Genomic DNA, 23441 nt, shown 5'->3' on the forward strand with positions numbered 1-23441 from the left:
TCATTTGGGGTGGTTGATATTCTACTCCTGCTTGTGTACATTTAACTGCAGTAAAAATCATTCATTTAAACCTGGAACATGAGGTTGTGGAACATGAAGTTGTGACATTAAACAAGGTGGCGAAGGTGATCCGTGTGGAAGTGGAATCTGGAGAATGCTGGTTCCCACATATTCCACAATGACTTATTCTACCCATAGAGTTCTAGCTATAGGGAAAAAAGTTGGTACTTTGCATAGACTGCTTTCCATATAGCATATTATCACTCCTATGAGAAGACATGTCTCGCGCTTTATTGTGACCAACACAACATAAAGCACAGGTGGACATTTATTTTATACACAAACGTTTATTTAGTCAAATAAAGCAACATTCTGATAAGAACTAAAGGTGTGATCACTGATAGGTGAGCAGAGGATTGAGAAGGAATGGCCATTACAGAGGACAGAACACAGAAACCATGACAATATTTTAAAGAACTTCAAAACTCACTGACTTGCTTTTCCATTCGTTAACATGGTTAACTTACATCCTGCATGTGTCTATCATTCCTTCTGGAAATTATAAAAGAAATAAAACAATACATAAGCTCTAAAAAATGTTTCAGTTTTATATTTCTTTCTCCCTAATCATATACTGTTTTTATTTGATTAAAAATGAATTTTGGGCCACAGACACTGTGGCCATGTTGGACACACCCACTACAAAGACAGAGGGGCTAAATAATACAAAACAATGGACCAAGTCCTATCTACACACCAAGAGAGATAGGACAACAAGGGAAAAGACAGAGAGGAGATGAAAGAGAAGAGAGGAGGGAAAGGGGAAGAGATCGGGTGGAGAGAGAGAGAGAGCGTGTACAGAGAAAAAGAGATTGTGAACAGAGAGAGAAAGAGAGAGAGCGTGAACAGAGAGAGAAAGAGAGAGAGCGTGAACAGAGAGAGAAAGAGAGAGAGCGTGAACAGAGAGAGAAAGAGAGAGAGCGTGAACAGAGAGAGAAAGAGAGAGCGTGAACAGAGAGAGAAAGAGAGAGCGTGAACAGAGAGAGAAAGAGAGAGCGTGAACAGAGAGAGAAAGAGAGCGCGAACAGAGAGAGAAAGAGAGCGCGAACAGAGAGAGAAAGAGAGCGCGTGAACAGAGAGAGAAAGAGAGCATGAACAGAGAAACAGAGCGTGAACAGAGAAAGAGAGTGAGCGTGAACAGAGAGAGAAAGTGAGAGAGCGTGAACAGAGAGAGAAAGAGAGAGCGTGAACAGAGAAACAGAGAGCGTGAACAGAGAAAGAGAGCGAGCGTGAACAGAGAAACAGAGAGCGTGAACAGAGAAAGAGAGAGCGCGTGAACAGAGAAAGAGAGAGCGTGAACAGAATCACAGGAAGTACTCCAGCTCATAGCGGAGGTAAGGGTTCTTCTCATCGTTGTAGACGTGGGGGTAGTGAGCGATCAGAGCATCCTGGGAACCGATGTAGATCGAGTTATAGATCTTCCAGTAGACGTCTCGGACCTTCCTGGCTGGGTGGAAGAGACCCTGGAGAGAGACAAGGTTAGAGAGCATTACCAACTCACAACGGCTGCACTTATAGTGCTAGTATCATTATGGCTTGTTTGGTTTAGGCATTTTTTGTTGAGGGGGTTACAGGTACATCATCTCTGCACATTTTTAAGTTGATAAAACATGTACCTGTAGGTAAGAAATATATAGTGTTTAATAATAATATATTCAGTATAAAACAGGAAAACTCAAAAGTAGTCCTCCACCCATCATGTTCCCATTCAAGCCCCCCACCAAACACCCCCAGAAACCATGTTTTCCACCCCTTCCCACAAGGTTTGTTGCTTTTTATGAAATACACTACATGACCAAAAGTATGTGGACACCTGCTTGTAAAACATCTCATTTCAAAATCATGGGCATTAATATGGAGTTGGTCCCCTTTTTGCTGCTATAACAGCCTCTACTCTTCTGGGAAGGCTTTCCACTAGATTGGAACATTGCTGGGGGGATTTGCTTCCATTCAGCCGCAAGAGCATTACTGAGGTCAGGAACTGATGTTGGGTGATTAGTCCTGGCTCGCAGTCGGCGTTCCAATTCATCCCAAAGGTGTTCGATGGAGTTGAGGTCAGGGTTCTGTGCAGGCCAGTCAAGACCTTCCACACCGATCTCGACAAACTACTCCTGTATGGACCTCGTTTTGGGCACGGGGGCGTTGTCGGGGGCGTTGTTGGAAGCACAGAATCATCTAGAATGTCATTGTATGCTTGTTCCCATCCCTGGAACTAAGGAGCCTAGCCCGAACCAGGAAAAACAGCCCCAGACCATTATTCCTCCTCCACCAAACTTTACAGTTGGCACTATGCAATGGGACAGGTAGCATATTCCTGGCATCCGCCAAACCCAGATTAGTCCCAGATGGTAAAGCTTGATTCATCACTGCAGACAACACGTTTCCACTGCTCAAGAGTCCAATGGCGGCGAGCTTTACACATCTCCAGCCGACGCTTGGCATTAGACATGGTGACCGTAGGCTTGTGTTGTGACTGCTCGGCCTGCCCAAGCAGGGCAGAAATTTGACGAACTGACTTGTTGGAAATGTGGAACGTTGAATGTCACTGAGCTCTTCAGTAAGGTCATTCTTCTGCCAACGTTTGTCTATGGAGATTGCATGGCTGTGTGCCACCCAATTGTATACTCCTGTCAGCAACGGGTGCGTCTGAAATAGCCGAATCCACTCAATTGAATGGGTGTCCACATACTTTTGTATATATAGTGTATCCACCGCAGTTCGTTCACAGACTTCATAACGGTATGTTGCTGTTGATAGTGATATCACTTTTTACATCATTTACATCTTTAAGGATATTTTATGTTAATTCTCAACACTATTCTAGAATGATCCTAGCCATCTAGTAGCAGATAGTAGTCAATCTGCTACCTGTCTGTCAGAGCAAGGAGATCAGTGATGTAGTATCAGTCAGGTTTACCTGCAGGCAATACTGCAGCATGCGGCAGGGGCCGATAGCCACCCTGAGGCCCTCCAGGGCCCCCATGACAGCCTGGATTACATGGGGCGACGTCTCAAACACGTTGGGCCACACGTAGTTCAACAAGTGGTTAAGGGAGTCCTCACAGCCGAAGCCGTAGACGCCCAGGGACATGTGCTGCACCACGGCACTGGCAGTCTGTCTGTGGACCAGGTCTCTGCAAGGAGGAGAGAGAGGAGAAAAACAGGGTTACCATGGAGCCAGCCGAAAGGTGCAAAGGAGCAGGTGGGGCCTACTATATATCCTAATTCTGTGGAGGAAATCCACAATGACAATGAATGACACTTGACTTCTCATTTGTAATCAACAGGTGCAGGGTGAGAACAGAAGTGAACTGGATGTCAGATCTGCCAGTTCTGTGTCCATCTAATGAAGTACCTAGTCCTGATCTGACCACGGACCAGTCCAACAGGCGTGTTACAGGGTTACAGGCATGTTACAGCACATTCAACCGAGTGATCCCTGTTACAGACAGAACTGATCTTGGACAGGATCGTGTGGCTATGTAGCTTGATGCATTTACAATACCTGGAAAACTTTATGTTTGTGGTTTATTGACTACAGGGTCACTGTGACTTTAGTCAGCCCACCAGACTGATTGTTAGTTACAATGTTTGGTCCTGTCACCTGTCCATCAGTGCGTCCTCCAGCAGGGGCGTGACAGCATAGATGTAGTCCTTGCCCATCTCCCCGATGTACTCAAACAGGAAGGATAGGGACTTGAGCACGCCGTTCTGCACGTTGAGCTCAGGCACACGGTACTCGTTCATGAGGGCGGGGAGCACGGTGAAAGGAGAACAGGTCTCAGCCACGATGGCGATGGCTACGGTGGTACACACTCGGTTCTGACGCTCCTGAACCTTCAGGTTGTTGAGTAGTGTGGCCAGCACATCATGGGGTCTGGAGGGGTGGAGAGGTCAATGATAGGCTAAATATATACTGGTTACCATGACAGTAACAGGTGAAGTATCACCAAGCATCATTATAATACAACTTTGAGACAACATTTTTCATGGACGCTCAGAAACCCTAATAAATGTGCAGTACTGGAGTTCAACAACTTTTGAGAGGAGTATTGGGCAGTAGCCAGAGACAGGAGAACTCACCCGATAGCCTTGGCGATGTATCCGAAGGTGTTGACGGTGGCTCTGCGGATGGCCTTCTTGTGGGCCTTGAGGAGCTCCAGCAGTTCAAAGCAGATGCGCATCCACTCCCTGGCCGACACGTACTCAGCACCCCTACACAGACAGACCAGGGTAGGAGTTATAACATGGTTGATGAAGCATCTACTATTATACCATATTTACACAAGAGTCAAATATTAGAATTTACTAGTGAATGTGTGTGTAAAAGATTGGACTGTACAGGTGAATGTCTGTATGTGTGTGTGATTCCTTTACTACAGACATACCTGTCAGCAATCCTGCCCACCAGGTCAATACAGTTCTCCTGCACCTTCTCATGTCTGTTCTTCAGGATTGGCGTCAACCGCGGTAGCAGGTCTTTGATTGGTGGAGTCATCTTGTGCATACCTGAGTGACAGCACAGACAACCAATCAGCTCTCTGGATGCATATCACCAAGTGTTAACACCTCTACTATCCTAACTTAATCATAACCACTCTTATAGCATTACTGCTGTTAAACCAGCCCAATACTTGTTCTTCACTGAACTCAACTAACACAAGTCATTCACAGGCATCTCTCTACCCACTCGAGCTCTTTCTCAAACGATTTCAGCTCTTCTTAAGAAGTGAGAGGGCTAAATTAGTGGGCGAAGAGTGTATGGAGCTACAAGACAGAGCATTTTGGAAAATAAAACAAATGTTTTTTTATTTTACCTTTAACTGGGCAAGTCAGTTAATTAAGAACAAACTCTTATTTACAATGACGGCCTAGGAACAGTGGGTTAGCTGCCTTGTTCGGGGGCAGAACAACAGATATTTACCTCGTCAGCTCGGGGATTTGATCTTGCAACCTTTCGGTTACTAGTCCAACGCTCTAACCACTAGGCTGCCTGCCGCCCCAAATGACTTTTCATTTGTAACCAACAGGTGCAGGGTGAGAACAGAAGTGAACTGGATGTCAGATCTGACAGTTCTCATGTTGGTGTCCATCTAGTGAAGTACTAGCTCTGATCAGTCCAACAGGCGAGAATGATTCACAGGCATGTGACTGAAGACCAAAGGGTCATCAACCTTAGTGTCAACGTGCTATTGGTCAGAAGACAGGGAGTTGTAGAAGTGAGGGGGTAACGTTTACATACCGATGACATTGACGATGGCCTTGAGAGCACCAAGGATACTTCCCAGTACTTCAGGATACTCTTCTCCTAGATACTCATATAACACCACTCCCAGGTGACCCATCAGCTTCTCCTGTGGAGAGAGAGAGAGAGGGAGGTTTAGAAAGGGAAATATCTTCTCCTGTGAGGAGAGAGAAATGTTTAGAAAGGGAAATATCTTCTCCTGTGAGGAGAGAGAGAGAAATGTTTAGAAAGGGAAATAGCTTCTCCTGGGGAGGAGAGAGAGAGGGAAGTTTAGAAAGGGAATCAGCTTCTCCTGTGGAGGAGAGCGAGAGAGAAAGGTTTAGAAATGGTCTCCTGATGGATCTCCTCCCAGACCTGGACTAAAGCATCCGCCAACTCCTGGACAGTCTGTGGTGCAACGTGGCGTTGGTGGATGGAGCGAGACATGATGTCTCAGATGTGCTCAATTGGATTCAGGTCTGGGGAACGGGCGGGCCAGACCATAGCATCAATGCCTTCCTCTTGCAGGAACTGCTGACACACTCCAGCCACATGAGGTGTAGCATTGTCTTGCATTAGGAGGAACCCAGGGCCAACCGCACCAGCATATGGTCTCACAAGGGGTCTGAGGATCTCATCTCGGGAACCTAATGGCAGTCAGGGCTGTAAGCACAACACCCAACTGTGGACGTCAGGCCCTCATACATGGAGTCTGTTTCTGACCGTTTGAGCAGACACATGCACATTTGTGGCCTGCTGGAGGTCATTTTGCAGGGCTCTGGCAGTGCTCCTCCTTGCACAAAGGCGGAGGTAGTGGTCCTGCTGCTGGGTTGTTGCCCTCCTCCACGTCTCCTGATGTACTGGCCTGTCTCCTGGTAGCGCCTCCATTCTCTGGACACTACGCTGACAGACACAGCAAACCTTCTTGCCACAGCTCGCATTGATGTGCCATCCTGGATGAGCTGCACTACCTGAGCCACTTGTGTGGGTTGTAGACTCCGTCTCATGCTACCACTAGAGTGAAAGCACCGCCAGCATTCAAAAGTGACCAAAACATCAGCCAGGAAGCATAGGAACTGAGAAGTGGTCTGTGGTCACCACCTGCAGAACCACTCCTTTATTGGGGGTGTCTTGCTAATTGCCTATAATTTCTACCTGTTGTCTATTCCATTTGCACAACAGCATGTGAAATGTATTGTCAATCAGTGTTGCTTCCTAAGTGGACAGTTTGATTTCACAGAAGTGTGATTGACTGGGAGTTACATTGTGTTGTTCAAGTGTTCCCTTTATTTTTTTGAGCAGTATATATTATATATATATATTATATATTAGCAGTATATATTGCACACACGCACATATATACAGTCTCTCACACACACACACATTATATATATATATAATGTGTGTGTGTGAGAGACTGTATATATGTGCGTGTGTGCAATACGTGTGTGTGTATGTGCGTGACCATCTGTGAGTGGTTGGGAAGACTAACCTCCTGGCAGGTCTTCATGACTACGGCGGTGCGAGAGATGAGGTCAGCAGCCTGCTGGCGGACCTTGGCAGACTTGTTGTTGAGACGCCACAGCACTGTACCACAGATCTGAGGCAGGTAGGGCTTCACCCTCTTCCCCAGGGCATTCACCACTGTGCCAAACCCGTTCAGCATCACAGAGTCCTACAGGGGTCAGAGGTCAAGTCCTACAGTCAGTCATGTTCTACACAGGTAGGCTAATGACAGACAGAGTGTCTGTGTCCAAAATTGCATCATATAGAGTGCACTACTTTTGACCAAGGCCCAAAGGGCTCGGGTTTAAAGGGAACAGGGTGCCATTTCGGACAACAGCAGTTACCCATTCAAATCAAAATGAATCTCCCGTCAAGCCTCAGATTCCCACAAATCCACACTGCTGTTCAGCCAGGGATAACTTGTTTCAGCACAGGCTTTTCCCGATGTTATACCACGAGCCAGGTTCAGCAGGCAAACGTTCTGGGCCTGGTTTCCCAAAAGCATCTTAAGGCTCGGTTCTTCATTAGAAACATCGTAGGAGCATCGTTAAATCTCAGAGCTGTTTCCCAAAACCATCGCTATTAACGTTGCACTTGAAAACGCCTGTAATCTAACGCCTGTAATCTAACGCCTGTAATCTAACGCCTGTAATCTAACGCCTGTAATCTAACGCCTGTAATCTAACGCCTGTAATCTAACGCCTGTAATCTAACGCCTGTAATCTAACGCCTGTAATCTAACGCCTGTAATCTAACGCCTGTAATCTAACGCCTGTAATCTAACGCCTGTAATCTAACGCCTGTAATCTAACGCCTGTAATCTAACGCCTGTAATCTAACGCCTGTAATCTAACGCCTGTAATCTAACGCCTGTAATCTAACGCCTGTAATCTAACGCCTGTAATCTAACGCCTGTAATCTAACGCCTGCCTCAGACCACTCGTAGAACAGCTAAGTGCCTCGTTAGATACTGAAGACCTCCTCTAAACATAGAATCACATGGTTTATCTGTCTCTGTGACCACTGGTAACTTCAGAACAAAGTTGACTACAAAAACAAAGTTGGCAATGTCTTGACAATTGATATAAACAAGTGACGTGGTCTTTAAAAATATAAACAGTAGACTAGAGCTCTACGTCAATCATATTGAAATACAGTTCATTTTCAATCAATTGAGTTCTATTTTGTACCTTGTAGACTATTGTTTGTAATTTGTCTCATTATATTTCATGTGTAGCCTAACGTGGCAATTTTTATTGGGTAAGCATTATAATAAGCCGCCTCAATATTTGCAGCCGTAGGTGGTAATATCTCTTTAGGAGCTGATCCAATGTCAGTATTGTGACATAACATGTATAATTAAGGTAAGATTTTAACTGAGAAAGCTGATCCGAGAACAGCAATGCTTTTCTTCCAATCTTATCAATGTTGACACATACGACTGTTCTCTGTAAGGTGTTTTGGGAAATGAATGTTACATCTCAGACCATTGTAAGAAAGACACATCGGTAAAACACTGGGAAGTCTAAGATCCACTGCTTTTGGGAAATCCTGAAACGTATCAGATAGAAAGGTCAGGAGGCCACCTGATTCCTTATTCTACATTTCAGAGAGGCATGATTGTCCTACATAATCCATTTCTATCTGAACGTTCCACAACACTGTTCCTTGCTGAATGTGCCCCCCCCCCCGGGTCTCACCTCAGTGGTCTGTTCCTGGAAGGCATACAGGATGCCGTCGATCAGCTGCTCCTCCAGCTTGTGGTCGATGTCAGCAGCTCCCAGGTTCCCCATGATCTTCTCTATGGTCTCCATCACCATCTTCCTGTACTGCTCTGCCTCGTCCTTCAGGTCATCTACAATACGAGAGATGATCTCTGCTGCTCCCACCTTATTGGCCAGCTCCACTGTGGTGTCCACCAGCTAGAAGATGGGCAGACATACAGGGAAGAGGTTAGCTCACAGACCCAAAAAACACCAGACATGAATCAACTACGACCGGATTCTAAATGTTAGTGAGTTATTGTATTTCTTTGTATTTTACCAGTTTATCCCATTGAGGCTAAAAATATATATAGATTTTATTGTCATAAAATTGACTACAACTGATTTATGATTGGTTAAACATTTAGTTTAGATCTGTAATCAAGCCAGTCAGCATAAGGGATATGCATGGAGTCGTTCCTGTTTGAGCTGCGTCTGTACCTACCTGTCTGTAGTTGCGTCTGTCCAGGGCCATCCTGTGCTGCCAGAAGTGCTTGAAGAAGGGAGGCAGGATCTCTGTCTTGATGTAGTTGGCCTCCACACCGTCAGTACCACAACACTGTTTCACCACCTGGAAGAGAGGGGAGACAATGGGGGTTAGAAACAGGCCACACACCAATTCAGTTTGAAGTGTAATATGTAGCATGTGTAACTTATTTTCGTTCTGGAAATGTAACCAACAGGTGCAGGGTGAGAACAGAAGTGAACTGGATGTCAGATCTGCCAGTTCTCATGTTGGTGTCCATCTAGTGGAGTACTAGCTCTGATCTGATAGGTCGAACAAGCGAGAATGAGTCGAACACACACACACACACACGCTCCCTCACCTTGAGCACGATCTTCTTCATCTCCTCGTCAGGGGACTGGAACTCTCTGATGAGGATCAGCATGACCTCTCTGGTGTAGTAGTTAGCGTACTCAGCATCCATTAGAGGGATCAGGTAGCCAATGGCCTTCAGGAACGCAGCCAGACCCTGGGACCCAGAGGGGAGAGGTGAGAGTTAACTCCGTTACTGTATCCAGACAATTTTGCAGTTTTAAAGATAGTTTGCTGCAATTCTACACCTTTTTCTATGGCTTATGCCGTGTTCTCATGCCATCTGAGTGACTCAAACATAACGTTTAAGTTCACACTAAAAACACCTCAAACTTTTTTGCTTCTATAATTTGTATTATAATGTACATCATATTTTGGGGGGTGGCAGCCACTATTGAATGAATATAGGGGAAACACCTGTACAGGCGAGATCCTGAAAAGAAGTTGTATTGTGATGTCAAGTAAACTAGTTTGTATTAACCTGTTTTAGGAATGTAACCAACAGGTGCAGGGTGAGAACAGAGGTGAACTGCATGTCAGATCTGCCAGGTCTCATGTTGGTGTCCATCTAGTGGAGTACTAGCTCTGATCTGACCACGGACCAGTCCAACAGACGAGAATGATTCGCAGGCATGTGACAAAGCAATGTGTCCTCACCTTTCCTCTGTGCTGTCGGATACCCTTCCACAGGGGTTTGAGTACGGAGTCAAAGGACTCGATACCGTAGGGCGTGGCAGCCTCCGCCAGGGCGGCGATGGCCAGGGCACTGATGGTCCGCACCTTCTGCTGCTCATCCACCAGACCTGAGGGGGGCAGACACGGCAGAGGTCAGATCATCATATATGTTATCCTTCTTTGTAAAGTGTATTGTGACCAACAATGCACTTTAAAATAAACTTGAAATGTCATCCCTCGCACCCTAGATACTAGAAAACTAATCTACTTGAGTCAAATATACTAGTCATTACTAAATATAACTAATGTACTATAACTAAAAAACTAATCTACCCCCTCAGGTCCAATAGCATCCTCAGGCAGTGGTCCCTCACCATGCTCGATGATCTCCACCAGACTCCTCAGATGGGGCAGGATGGCACAGCCCATGAGGATGGCGATCTGCTGGACAATCTTGATGCCCGTGTGGCGGGCCTGCCAAGACTTCTTGCTCTTACACACAGCTTTGAGGAAGGGCAAGAGGGAGGGGATACCCAGAGCGGACGCTACGACAGCAAAAGCTCTTGCTGTTGTATTTCTGACGTATTCATCCATGTTGTCAATATCAGGTCTCATAGTGGAGATCATAGTGGCCAGGCCGGCAGCCTAGAGGGGGAGGGAGGAAGGGAGGGTAAGAGATCAACTAAGATGAATAGGTGTTTATGATAGTGCTTGCATAGACATCCTAAGTATACTTTTCTAACGTGATTTCAGGTCAAAATGTATTAGCTACTTGCTTTAGGGATGTGACCAACAAGGTGAGAACAGAAATGAACTGGATGTCAGACCGGCTAGTTCTCCTGCTGGGTTTTCATCTAACGAAGTACGAGCCCTGATCTGACCAAGGACCGGTCCAACAGGCATACGACCCAACTGTGGTGGGTGTGTGAGTACATTATAGGGCTGGAAGTGGGGCTCACCTTGGCCAAATTAGAGATGATTTCTCTGCCCTCCACTCTGGCGTAGTAATCTTCATCAATCAGCAGGGGCTCAATCACCACCAGGATCTGGGGAACAGAGAGTCAATTAGTGAGGGCCAATCTCGGCACAGGAGACATATTGTAAACCGAGTCAGTGAGTCCCTCGCTCTCACACTCGACGACCCACCTTGTGTACATATGGGCGGACCAGGTCATCCAGCTTGTAGAGGATGCGGTCTATGACCTTGACCAGCAGGTGGCGCTCCTGGTCCTCCAGAGTAGGAGACATGAGCAGGGGCAGGATCTGGTTGAACAGGGGCCCTGCTCCAAACTCCCTCGCCTTGTCTGTGATCTGACGCAGGGCAGCCTGAGAAGGGACGCAAGGGGGTTAGACTGGACGGTTTACTTTTCAGTGGTGAGAGTTATCCACAAAAAGGAAGATGGAGCTAAGTCTATAGAGATGAAAAGTAACACTAGATAGGCCTATGTCAAACCTTCCTAAATCACATTGTGCTGATAACAGCAGCCATCTTGGTCAGGGAAATGTTCCATTAAATTCTGTGGTTAAGACTAGAGGTCGACCGATGATGATTTTTCAACGCCGATACCGATTATTGGAGGACCAAAAAAGCCAATACCGATTAATCGGCCGATTTTTATTTTATTTTATTTGTAATACTGACAATTATAAAAATACTGAATGAACACTTATTTTAACTTAATATAATACATAAAATCATATTAATCATAAATCAAAAAATCTATTTAGCCTCAAGTAAATATTGAAACATGTTCAATTTGGTTTAAATAATGCAAAAACAAAGTGTTGGAGAAGAAAGTAAAAGTGCGATATGTGCCATGTAAAAAAGCTAACGTTTAAGTTCCTTGCTCAGAACATGAGAACATATGAAAGCTGGAGGTTCCTTTTAACACGAGTCTTCAATATTCCCAGGTAAGAAGTTAAGGTGTAGTTATTATAGGAATTCTAGGACTATTTCCCTCTATACCATTTGTATTTCATTAACCTTTGACTATTAGATGTTCTTATAGTATTGCCAGTGTAACAGTATAGCTTCCGTCCCGCTCATCGCTGCTCCCTGGGCTTGAACCAGCAACACAACGACAACAGCCACCATCGAAGCAGCGTTACCCATGCAGAGCAAGGGGAACAACTACTAGAAGTCTCAAAGCGAGTGAAGTTTGAAACGCTATTAGCGCGCGCTAACTAGCTAGCCATTTCACTTCGGTTACACCAGCCTCATCTCGGGAGTTGATAGGCTTGAAGTCATAAACAGAGCAATGCTTGTCGCAAAATGAAGAGCTGGTGGCAAAACGCACGAAAGTGCTGTTTGAATTCATGTTTACGCGCCTGCTTCTGCCTACCACCACTCAGTCAGATACTTAGATACTTGTATGCTCAGTCAGATTATATGCAACGCATGACACGCTAGATAATATCTAGTAAGATCATCAACCATGTGTAGATAACTAGTGATTATGATTGATTGTTTTTTATAAGATAAGTTTAATGCTAGTGTGACAAAAACCAAAAGGGACCTGCACACTCCCTCTACATGGGAAGACAACTCTGCTACAGGACATCCATGGGACCTCATGGAACCATGGACTACACCTACTGATAATGGACACCAGGGGGAGACAGAGGAGATACCAATCATAGATTTCTCTCAGCTGAGACTTGAAACACCACACCCAACAGTGGAAACAACCAGCTGGTATCATCAAGTGTAATCTACTCATCAGAACACGGAAGCAGAGCTATGGGCGTCAGTACTCTGTGACTTAGACTTAGAAGGGTGAATCAGAATGATGTAAGAGAGCTATCACTGTGCATTTTACAGAAACCATAACATTGTGCAGTGTGGTCCAGCACTTTGCGAAATTCCCCTGTAAAAAAAAGTATATAAAGAGAACAGAGATCATGAGAGAACCATGATTCTCACTGACATATGAGACAGACTTCATATGGAGAATCATCATTAGGTAAATTTACTATTGCACTATACTCTCTTTGACAGACTTAAACAATATTCAAGAACTGGTTAAATGTTGCTTAAGTATTAATTGGATCATTAACTGAATCTACCTGGTTAAGCTCTATGAACCCGAAACTGAGTCTCTGAAACACAGGGGTCTTGACACCTCTTGATCACAGACAAAGCGGCATTCGCACAGTGACACATCAGGTCCAGAAGTGATTAACAATGTAAAGAAACGGACAAATACCAGTCATTGTAATATTGAGTCTATACACAGAGTTGGAAGTGAATAGTAGTAAGGTATTAGAATTCAGAATCAAGCATTATTACTGAGAGAATACCAATTACGGGAAAGTGACCAAGGGGACTGAGCATTTAAGGTAATTGAACTCTTTTGGTTATTTAGTCAATATTGTTAGAAGTGTTAATGCATTTAAAGTTTTGCAATATTATCTGGCATTAGTATAAAGTGTATATAGGATCCATTGAGCACTATTGATGTATTAGGACTGTATAACCATTGAATTGTAATAATGTGTATAAGACCAAAAACAGAGTAACTTAATAAAAGCTTGAAACTTTGACAACTAGGCCAGATTAACGATCTGGAGAGCAAACGCCTTTGACTCTCTCACTGAACAGAAAGTGACCCTGGTTATAGGTTAAAGTGATTGCACTAAAGAATATTTCATTGTGTGGACAATAATATATTTTTAGGAGAGTCAAAACATAGACCAATACTAGTTTCCAAGTGACTACTAGCTGACGAGCATAATAACAGAAGATTAGATATTAGGTATTGATATATAAAAGAGAAGACACAAGGTAAGGGAGTATAGGAAGAGTCTATAAACATAAAGTAATAAAGTACTCCTCTATCCAAGGCCCCATACTAGACCGGGAAATAAGGGAGTGACAACGTGAACGAAGGAACAAACCCAACTCACGCGAAGGGCCATTACGAATAAATAGAAGGGTTGGTAGGGCCGCATGGCTAGGCCCTTGTTACACCGAAGTAACGAAAATGCTAAAGTACTCTGCCTAGCCAGAGGACAGGGTAGAGGCTTTTGCTGCAGGTATTAGGCTAAAGTCAGCACCGTGACACTAGCTAGCAACTTACCTTGGCTTACTGCATTTGCGTAATAGGCAGTCTCCTTGTGGAGTGGAACGAGAGAGAGGCAGGTCATTATTGCGTTGGACTAGTTAAAATGTAAGGTTGCAAGATTGGATCCCCCGGGCTGACATGGTGAAGATCTGTCGTTCTGCCCCTGAACGAGGCAGTTAACCCACCATTCCTAGGCTGCCATTGAAAATAAGAATGTGTTCTTAACTGACTTGCCTAGTTTTAATTACATTTAAAAAAATCGGCGCCCAAAAATACAGATTTCTGATTGTTATGAAAACTTGAAATCGGCCATTCCGTTTAATCGGTCGACCTCTAGTCAAGACTATGACGACAGTTGGTATCTGGTCTCACCTTTCTCATGGGAGGTGTTCCGTTCTTGATCTTCAGCAGTAGTTTCATGATCTTACGTTCCTTCTGTTCCTCTGGGCTCAGAGTGGACTCATCCACCTCAACAAGCAGTTTGTCAAAGTACTGAATGTCATCTGGTTTGAGGAAGGGCAGGTTCCCACTGGGCTGGTCGTTGATCTGCTTCATGGAGCGGTCCTCCTGCTGCATATGGAAGCCCGTCATGCCCCCCATGGGGGTGGGGGTGGCAGACAGCTTCCGGGCCGGGGTACGGATGGGCACATAGCCTGCTGGTGGGGGAAGGACCTGTGGAGGGAGGTGAGGGGATGAAACGTTAGTACTGTTCATTTATCATACTTTAGTGATTCACTTTATTTACTTCAGTTCCATTCACTCTTTCCCTGTACTGGAATCGAGCCCTTCTCAGACAAATGCCTCAATGTCTTCAACTGAAGAGACACGCTGCTTGTGGGGATCCCAACCCAGAGACACAGAACGTGACCCTGGCCCAGTGACCCCAGAGACAGAATGTGTCCCGTTCCAACTCGTCATTGTATCATCACCGAAGACCATTCAATCACTTAATATAGATACTGCATTTGATGTGACAAGTGACGGTTGAGCTCTATTTTGCCAATGTTCTGGGGAGTGTGTGAGTATGTGTACCTTGTATCCTTCTGGGAACATGGCATCCAGCTCATCGTCTGTGAGAGGTCGGTTCCTCTCGTCTATCTCCCTCTCCCAACGCCAGGCCTGCAGCTGCTCTGGGGTCATGCTCATCAGGTGACCTGACAGGATAGGAAATGCATGCATAATGTAAACATGCCTCAATAACCCAGTATCATGACTTAGTGGAACATTCTACTACTTCTATTCCTACTACTAGTAAATGAACAAGTACATAATATCAATTCACCAACAGTTATCAGTGTTAAATTATATTCTACCTCTAAGGAATTTTAAATGGGTTTCAAAGGCCTGACAGGAAGGCTAAGTGATTAACAGTACCTGGAGAAGGAGTGGCCATATTCATGGCAGGGGTTCCGATAGGAGTTTTCCCAGGGGTCATCAGTGGGGTGGAAGAGCCCATCTGGCTGGCGGGGGTCTCATCCCAACGGGATTTCCTTTTACTGGCCCCGGGGGTGGGGGTCTCTCCAACTGACTCGTCTCCTCTGTCTGTACGGGGAGTCTCGGCCCAACCACTTCCATGACCAGGGGTCTCCCTCTCCGTCTTGGGGGTTTCGTCCCATCGGTTTTTGCGCACGCTGCCTGTGGCTCCCCCGTGTCCAGGGGTGGTGTGTCCCGGTGTGTCCCCTCTGCCTGGCGTGGCTGCTCCAGCCGGGGTGTGGCTAGGGGTGGGGTCCCACATTCGGGAGCTGGGGGTGGCCCCTGGGGTCTCACTGCCCTTGTTCCTTCCGGGGGTCTCGTCCCAGCGGCTGTTGGAGGGGGTGTGGCCAGGGGTGTGTCCTGGGGTCTGCTGTATGTGTGGTAGGGCGTGTCCAGGAATAAAGGGCTCAGTGAGTTCTCACAGTACAGAAATGTAAACTGGAGAAGCACGGTTGAGTTACTTTGTTCCACTAGGATCTTAAAAGGCACATTTTAAGTCAAGGCAAATAAACTGCCCCAAAAACACTTCTATATCATTTGCTGATCGAACACCCGTCCCCCAAAAATAATTGTAAGGATACAAACTGGATCTGATGAACTAAGATAATAAGTTTTACCTCAGCAGCCTGATCAGCCTGGTCCCAGCTGGACATCTTCTTCGGTGTGCCGGCGTTGCTGGGGGTTCCTGATTGGTCCTGTTTCTCGGCCGTCTGGTCCCAGCGGCGTTTACGCTTTGCGGCGGCAGCAGCAGCCTGGGAGGCAGCAGAGCCGTTGACAGCCTTCAGGTCTCCTGTTTTGGCCTTCTCTGCCATCTGCTGACGGATCTCTTTCTGCATGGAGGGAAAGCAGGAGACCGTGAGAACACCAACCAAAGGATACACACAACAGGGGAAAGTTTCCTGTGGAATTTGTAGGACTTAAGTCTATTGTAGGCAATGATACACCACACTGAATGACACAATTTCATTGTGTGGGTGTATTTATTATAAACTGGGTGGTTGGAGCCCTGAAGACTGATTGTTTGAAAGCCATGGTATATCAGACTGTATACCACAGGTATGACAGAACGTGACGTTTACTTTTCTAATTACATTTGTAACCAATTTATAAAAGCAATAAGGCACCTCAGGGGTTTGTGGGATATGGCCAATATACCACGGCTAAGGGCTGTATCCAGGAGCTCAGTGTTGCAAAGTGCATAGGAACAGCTATTAGCAATGGTATATTGGCCATATACCACACCCACTCGGGCCTTATTGCTTAATTATATCCTTTATGGACACACATCACTCAGAAACATAACCTCAAGACAAAGCCATGCCCTTGGTCTAAAGCAGTGTTTACCAACCCTGGTCCTCCAGTACCCCCACCAGAATACCTTTTCATTGTAGTCCCAGACAAACACACCTCCTTCAGTTCCTTGAGGGCTTGATGATTAGTTGACAAGTTGAATCAGGTGTGCTTATCCAGGATTACAATTAAAATGTGTAGTCGGGGGTACTGGAGGACCACAAAGGGGGTTTATGTGGTCTGTCTTACCTCCTCTTTGGTCAGGTGCTGCTCCTTCATGACGTCCATGTACGACCTGGACTGCAGCTTAGGGTCCGGCGTTTTGCCCCCTGCGCGAAAGAGCACCAACAAGACACAGGGCAGCCGATTAGAAAACGCCCCCAGGACCCGGCTTCATAACACACACAGCAAGCACAACAACACAGCCAGCTCAGCTAGGCCCTCACTTTTTCTTTAGGAAACATTTACTGGTTTAGTTCCTTAAGCTGAATCACAACAAGACAACCCTAGATACAAAACATACAGACAGTCCTCTCTTGCTTGCCTTACATACAAACATAGCTGTCTAAAAAAAACAGGCAGATACATTGAGAAACAGCGGAGGTTGTTTTGTCTTTCTTTCAAGGAGATAACAGGAGAGGATAAAGCCATCACTGATGCAGGGGTCCTGGGCTGTGCTCTCCAGAATACGTACACTTTCAGTGCCAAGGGTCCTTCTGCAGTCAGACTTCAACCGGCAGAAAAGAAGCCTAGAAAATGTCTCTTTACCATTAGTAACACTTTGGAAAAGGGTTGGAACTCACACACATAAGCATACCACCTGTGATTTCTTTTATTTACGTCACAAAAGAAAAATCCTCCTGGGGCTCAAACTTCAAAGTAAAAATAAATAAATAAAATATCCCCCAGAGTGCGAATTACTGATAGCATTTTAAGAAAATGAAGTCAAGATTTTTTTTAACCAAATCTAGGAATGTTCTGTGAGATAAATGTGTAGCTACTTTATGTAACCCAGGGCAGGGAGAGTATATCTATATATATGTAGTAACACGTATACCTGAGGGGCAGTGGAGGCAACTTTTAGATCCATACGATCAATACCTTAGTTTCAGGGGAACTGGCCACATGCTACTGAACAGTCGCTAGTTTGACCTTGGAGTCCACTGCTATTCCAACTTCGTAAATGTAGATCTTGACTTCCTTTTTAGAAAAATTGTTTTTTTTTGTAAAAAAAAATATATATATATATATATTATGAATTACAAGATAAATCTAAAGCAAAAGACCACCATAAAATGGCAGAGGTTTCAATTTAATTCTAGAAAAATAAGTCTTTGGTAGAAGACAAAATAAAAGGTTGTTGGGGTATAGCTGCTTTTCCCCCACCCAGACAGACAACCAGCCAGTGGACCCTGACAAAACTGACAAGCGCACGCTTCTGTCTGTTCACCATAACCTACACAGGATGAGTTGCTGCACCCTTAAGAGACTGCAGTACAGGACTGGCAAAGCAGTACTGCTGTAGGAGAGAAATTAAGGACAGTTAGTATGGGCCTGTGGAATTGCGGCACACAGATTTCTTGATATGTTTCTATTTTACAAAGATGTGAAATAGAAATATAATTCCACAACATATTTGTATATGACAGAGCTGTCTACATGCAGGTTTGATACAGCCCTACCCCCAGACTACATTGAGGCACTAAGGCCAATTAAATCTCAGACCCTACAGGCAAATTGTTGCATTACAAATAAATTGTTGCAACGTGTAAATAAACATACTGTAAACTTAATCTACAAGGTATGTGTTTAGTTAATCAAAAGCTTAATGGCTAGTCAAGCTGTAGTCTGAGAAATAGGCCATCCTTGGTTAAACTGACAGGCTATGCAGTTCATTCTAACGAACAAACATACATTTAAGCTGGCAAGACAAACAAGTTGTAGCCAGGTTTAGGCTTTGAGAAATGTGAATATATGTAAGTGATGGCTCCGTGCCCTGTGAGAGGTAAGGGACAGGACAATACTGGAGACAAAGACCTTTGGCCGTCACTGTAATCCACTCTACTACTTAGACCCCTGGAGCCCAAGTTAAGATCCCTGACCAGACTTGGACTAAATGCCATTTAAAATGGGCTTGAAATCTGAAACCATAACTCACTAGTATTGTTGATGACAACTGCACTATAGTTTGTGTGTGAGTCTCATAATCGACTATGTCCTCATCTCTTCTAATGGAACTTCCCTAGCCCCTAGAAGTCTGACAAGCCTGCAGTGGTGGTAACTGACCATAAACCTGCACAATGATACTATAGTGGAGTGAAGAAGGGCCACGTGGAAGAAAAGGGTGGTAAAATAGCATTGCTTATTACGAGTGTTCTTGTTTTACACAGGAATACTTTGAAGCCTCAGATCTGTACCCAGGTGGGTCGGCAATCTGGGGGCATTCATTGACTGGGAGCCAAGCTTCAGACAGCCAGCACATTTCTGGCTTCTGACTGCCTCGTGATGGGGTGGTTTGTGTGTGCGGTAATGGGGTCATTGCGTTACCGCTTACTGGGTACAGCAGGGTGCGGCACATTGTATGAGCAGGTGAATTACCCCAAGGATAAGCATTAAATCACAAACAATTAAAAACATGTTGCTACTCACATTACCCAATACCTTTCTTTAAATTAAACAGTTCATGATATAGATAGCCACATGTGTCTGTTAACCCTTCGAGACACTCACAGCCGACCTGCCACCCATGTAGTATTAGGTATAATAGTCTGTAACCAAGACAACAACCACCTAACCACCTCTCCCTAAAACATATGGACCAACTTACTGGCAAAAGTTGAATTTCGCACAACTTCACACAACTTAATTAGTTTACAATTATTCTAATTTTCGAGAGAAAAAAAAACCTTGTATCTGCCAGGTTTGCCCCAAAAGCAAAGAGATTTTATTGAGACAAAATGATGAGTGATAAAAGACACCCTCGGGCCAGAAATGATTACCAAGGGAAGGTCTTAGTCTGGGGAGCAAGCAGGTGCACAGTGCTCGAAGGGCTAAGCAGCAAGAGGTGGGTTGGAACCCTTGAAAGGCATCCATGGGATCATGGCAGTTACAGTACTACACATAACATATATCAGGGGAGGACACTATGGAGGGAACATGGAGGGGTGAAATTTACCGTCTGCAAAGGGGTCAAGACGCTCCGGAGAGATGATCATCTGTCGACGTCTGGCCTTGTACTCGTCTTCACGCTCTGCAATCTTAGCGGGCCGGTGTTCAGCGAACGGGTCGTACTGAGAGGAGAGACAACACAGCATGTTACAATACATGTCATCATGGTAAACATTACAGAGTTTGATAAGTAGCCATTCTAAAAATGGTGTCTATGAGCAGGATAATTATGCAAATCCAAAACATTAGGTACTCTTGTCAGTTCTGAACTTCAATGTAGAATTCTACAGGAAGAGAGGAAGATGGTGTTGCGAACCTGTTCATCTGACTGTGGTATTGCATTGAGTATAGCCACCGGAGCGTGATATCCCGGTTTCTTCTGTCCCAGTAGACTCGTTGACGAGTCCTCCTCATCATCCTGAAAATAAGAGAGAGACAAGAGTCTGGTCAAGCCTAGCCATTTAAGGCAGACTCTCCCAGCTCGAGGACAACAAGACATATTGGTGTAGCCAACTCCATAAAAAAACAGACAGTGGAATAGCTGATGTCTGACCCCTAGGAAGAGAAAGAGGATTTCAGTGTTGCATATAGCAGATGACGTGCAACACTTTTCCCAAGTTACAAAGAAAACATGCATCATTACATCACAGGATTTGACATCAGGACTTACATCCTCCTGTTCATTGGCCGCGATGGAGGTGACATATCCAGCGAAGCGGCTATCGCTGCCACCGTAGATCTCCTGGTCGTAGTATCCAGTAGAGTCCAGGCCCACACCCTGATCTCCTCCCTCCTCCACCAGGGCAGCTTTCATCCCCTGGATCTCCAGGATCTGGGCCTCGATGTCTGGGGGGAAGAACAAAAGTCATTGACCATCTGGGCATGTTGACAACATCACCAATGATGTCAAGCATATTCCCAAATCAAATGCGATTTTACATTAAGGTAAATGAATAAGCAGCAGTGACAAGTTATACATTAACTAAAATAGATGCCATTGTAACGAATTATTAAGCTTGACTACCATGCTCAAATCGTGCGCTGTGTTGACAAAGTAGGGCCTGCTAAATTAGTTTCAATTTTAGCTTGCCAACGGCTAGATAAACCACATAGCTAGCAACTTATAGAATATCCGGCAGGATTAGTTAGTTACATTATGTAGTTCTTTAGCATTACCTTCAACGCCATCTTAACTAGGTAGCTTTTACAACACCAATGTGACGCTGTAGCCATATCAATATCATAGCAAGTTACGCATGTCTACATCTACACAAACCTCCCATAAATAGTATCAAGAGCACACTAATATATATATTTTTTAATGCAATCATGCTTATTGAAATTGTGTATTATCTAGGTTAGCTAGCTTAGTAGTTAGCGGGACGCCATTATCTATTATGCGCCCGGCCTCGTTGCGTCTAGATTGTCAACATCATGTCACGAATGAAAATAGAGCTAAGACATATAACGTTAGCTGACTTATAAACAGATGCATTTTGTCGTATATTTACTATGAAACTGACGTAAGTAAAATTAGGTTATAATAGTATTTTAAAACACTTTGTAAATAAATAATCTTACCTTCGTGTGTTTTGGCGATCTTCGCCATTTTGGTGGTTCAGTAAGACTGAAACCGGAAATCAAAATGAATTAATATCCGTTCTGCAAAAATAGATGCGCAGGCGTGTGTAAAAACAGAGAAAATGTACATTTCCCACAGTTCCCAGTTGCTTGAGAGGGACATTTCTGAGGTTTTTAAATTTCAATTAAAATACTTAACGCCCTAAAATTAGTTTAGCTTTGAGAAAACAGGAAGTTTTAATATTGTGAATAAACTAACCAATTCATTGGGTATGAAATCAAAGTAGCACTTTGAGGGAACTGTTTATAAATGTATGCTGAAAATCCCAAAACGTAAACCACCATAGAATATAGTATATATTTTATTTATCTATTATAAATAAACACAGGCCAGGCTTGGAGTAGCACACGGTAAGCTGAAGGGAAGCGCCCCTGGAGAAGATGAAGTGCCCTGCTCAATGGCACATTAGTGGTGCCTGAGATATTGATTTCAATTACCCTTACGTACATTGGGTAGCTGAAGTTTCTCTAGAAACTAGCTTAAATTCTAAATGACCATTTTATAATTATATTATTAATACAGTCAATGTTATTACAATATGCTTGGCCAGATATGCAGTTCACTTGTAAAAGCATAACCTGTGTCTCCATATCACATTACTCAGTCAGAAGCATTACAAGAACCATGCTATGGGGAAGAAAATATACAGTGACGGTTTTGACACACTATTTGGTCCTAAACAGAGAGTACACACTGGCAGAATACCTGACCACTGTAACTGAACCAAAATTATGGAAAGCTTTGACTACATATAGACTCAGTGAGTGTAACAGTATAGCTTCCGTCCCTCTCCTCGCCCCTTCCTGGGCTCGAACCAGGAACCCTCTGCACACATCAACAGGCAGCCTCGAAGCATCGTTACCCATCGCACCACAAACCACTACTTCAAGGTCTCAGAGTGACGTCACCGATCGAAACGCTCTTAGCGCGCACCACCGCTAACTAGCTAGCCATTTCACATCGGTCACATGAGCATAGCCTATTGAGAGAGGCTCCCATAGGCAGACCTGGCTCTCAAGAGAAGACAGGCTATGTGCACACTGCCTTCAAAATGAGGTAGAAACTAAGCTGCACTTCCTAACCTCCTGCCAAATGTATGACCATATTACAGACCCATATTTTCCTCAGATTACACAGACCCACATAGAATTCGAAAACAAACCCAATTTTGGGTGAAATAACAGTGTGCCATCACAGCAGCCATATTTGTGACCTGTTGCCACAAGAAAAGGGCAACCAGTGAAGAACAAACACCATTGTAAATACAACCCATATTTATGTTTATTTATTTTCCCTTTTGTAACTTAACTATTTGCACATCATTACAACAATGTATATAGCCATAATATGACATATTCAATGTTTATATTCATTTGGAACGCTTGTGAGTGTAACGTTTACTGTTTATTTTGATTGTTTATTTCACTTCTGTTTATTATCTATTTCACTTGCTTAGGCAATGTAAACATATGTTTTCCATGCCAATAAAGCCCTTTAAATTGAATCGCGAGAAAACCCTGCTTACGTTGTGTCCTTTCAACAAATTTAGCACTAACCTTTCAGAGCCAACTATGCACTGTAGGTCGATCAAATCAAGGCAAGGCAACTCAATCCCACATCTCGTGACATTTTTGCACACGCACTCAAAGCACAATGGAAAAAAAACACAGGTCAACAGTTTTAGGGTGACGGATGTATACAGTGACCAATGAAAACTCTTAACAGATAACTATTCTCCAATCATTGCGCTAGTTAGAGA

General features: G+C 44.4%; 1 protein-coding gene and 1 non-coding gene across 4 annotated transcripts; both read right to left on the bottom strand.

Annotated features, from left to right (window-relative positions):
- Window positions 1–323: 323 nt before the first annotated feature.
- On the bottom strand, window positions 324–23277 carry LOC109870900 (splicing factor 3B subunit 1). Of its 3 annotated transcripts, none has more exons than XM_020461591.2 (24): window positions 23239–23277; window positions 21622–21667; window positions 20711–20886; window positions 20357–20458; window positions 20048–20162; window positions 17122–17201; window positions 16200–16412; window positions 15484–15952; window positions 15142–15263; window positions 14482–14781; window positions 11192–11371; window positions 11005–11091; window positions 10420–10690; window positions 10028–10173; window positions 9381–9527; window positions 8999–9124; window positions 8491–8712; window positions 6777–6959; window positions 5303–5414; window positions 4449–4569; window positions 4144–4275; window positions 3665–3937; window positions 2978–3194; window positions 324–1523 (listed from the first exon to the last, which is right to left on the bottom strand). In XM_020461591.2, the coding sequence occupies exons 2-24, from the start codon at window positions 21647–21649 to the stop codon at window positions 1365–1367; spliced, it is 3981 nt and encodes a 1326-aa protein (XP_020317180.2). In that variant the 5' UTR covers window positions 21650–21667; window positions 23239–23277; the 3' UTR covers window positions 324–1364. The 3 variants fall into 3 exon arrangements, with proteins under 3 accessions (XP_020317180.2, XP_031661629.1, XP_031661628.1); XM_031805769.1 differs by lacking the exon at window positions 23239–23277 and adding an exon at window positions 17567–18391 and having other exon boundaries at window positions 21622–21669; XM_031805768.1 differs by lacking the exon at window positions 23239–23277 and having other exon boundaries at window positions 17122–18391; window positions 21622–21669.
- Window positions 14894–15043, bottom strand: LOC116357755 (small nucleolar RNA SNORD15). Its single transcript, XR_004205698.1, has one exon. It is a non-coding gene; the product is annotated as a small nucleolar RNA SNORD15 (small nucleolar RNA).
- Window positions 23278–23441: the final 164 nt, after the last annotated feature.

This window comes from Oncorhynchus kisutch, linkage group LG26, assembly GCF_002021735.2.
Source record: "Oncorhynchus kisutch isolate 150728-3 linkage group LG26, Okis_V2, whole genome shotgun sequence".
Classification (NCBI taxonomy): Eukaryota; Metazoa; Chordata; class Actinopteri; order Salmoniformes; family Salmonidae; genus Oncorhynchus; species Oncorhynchus kisutch.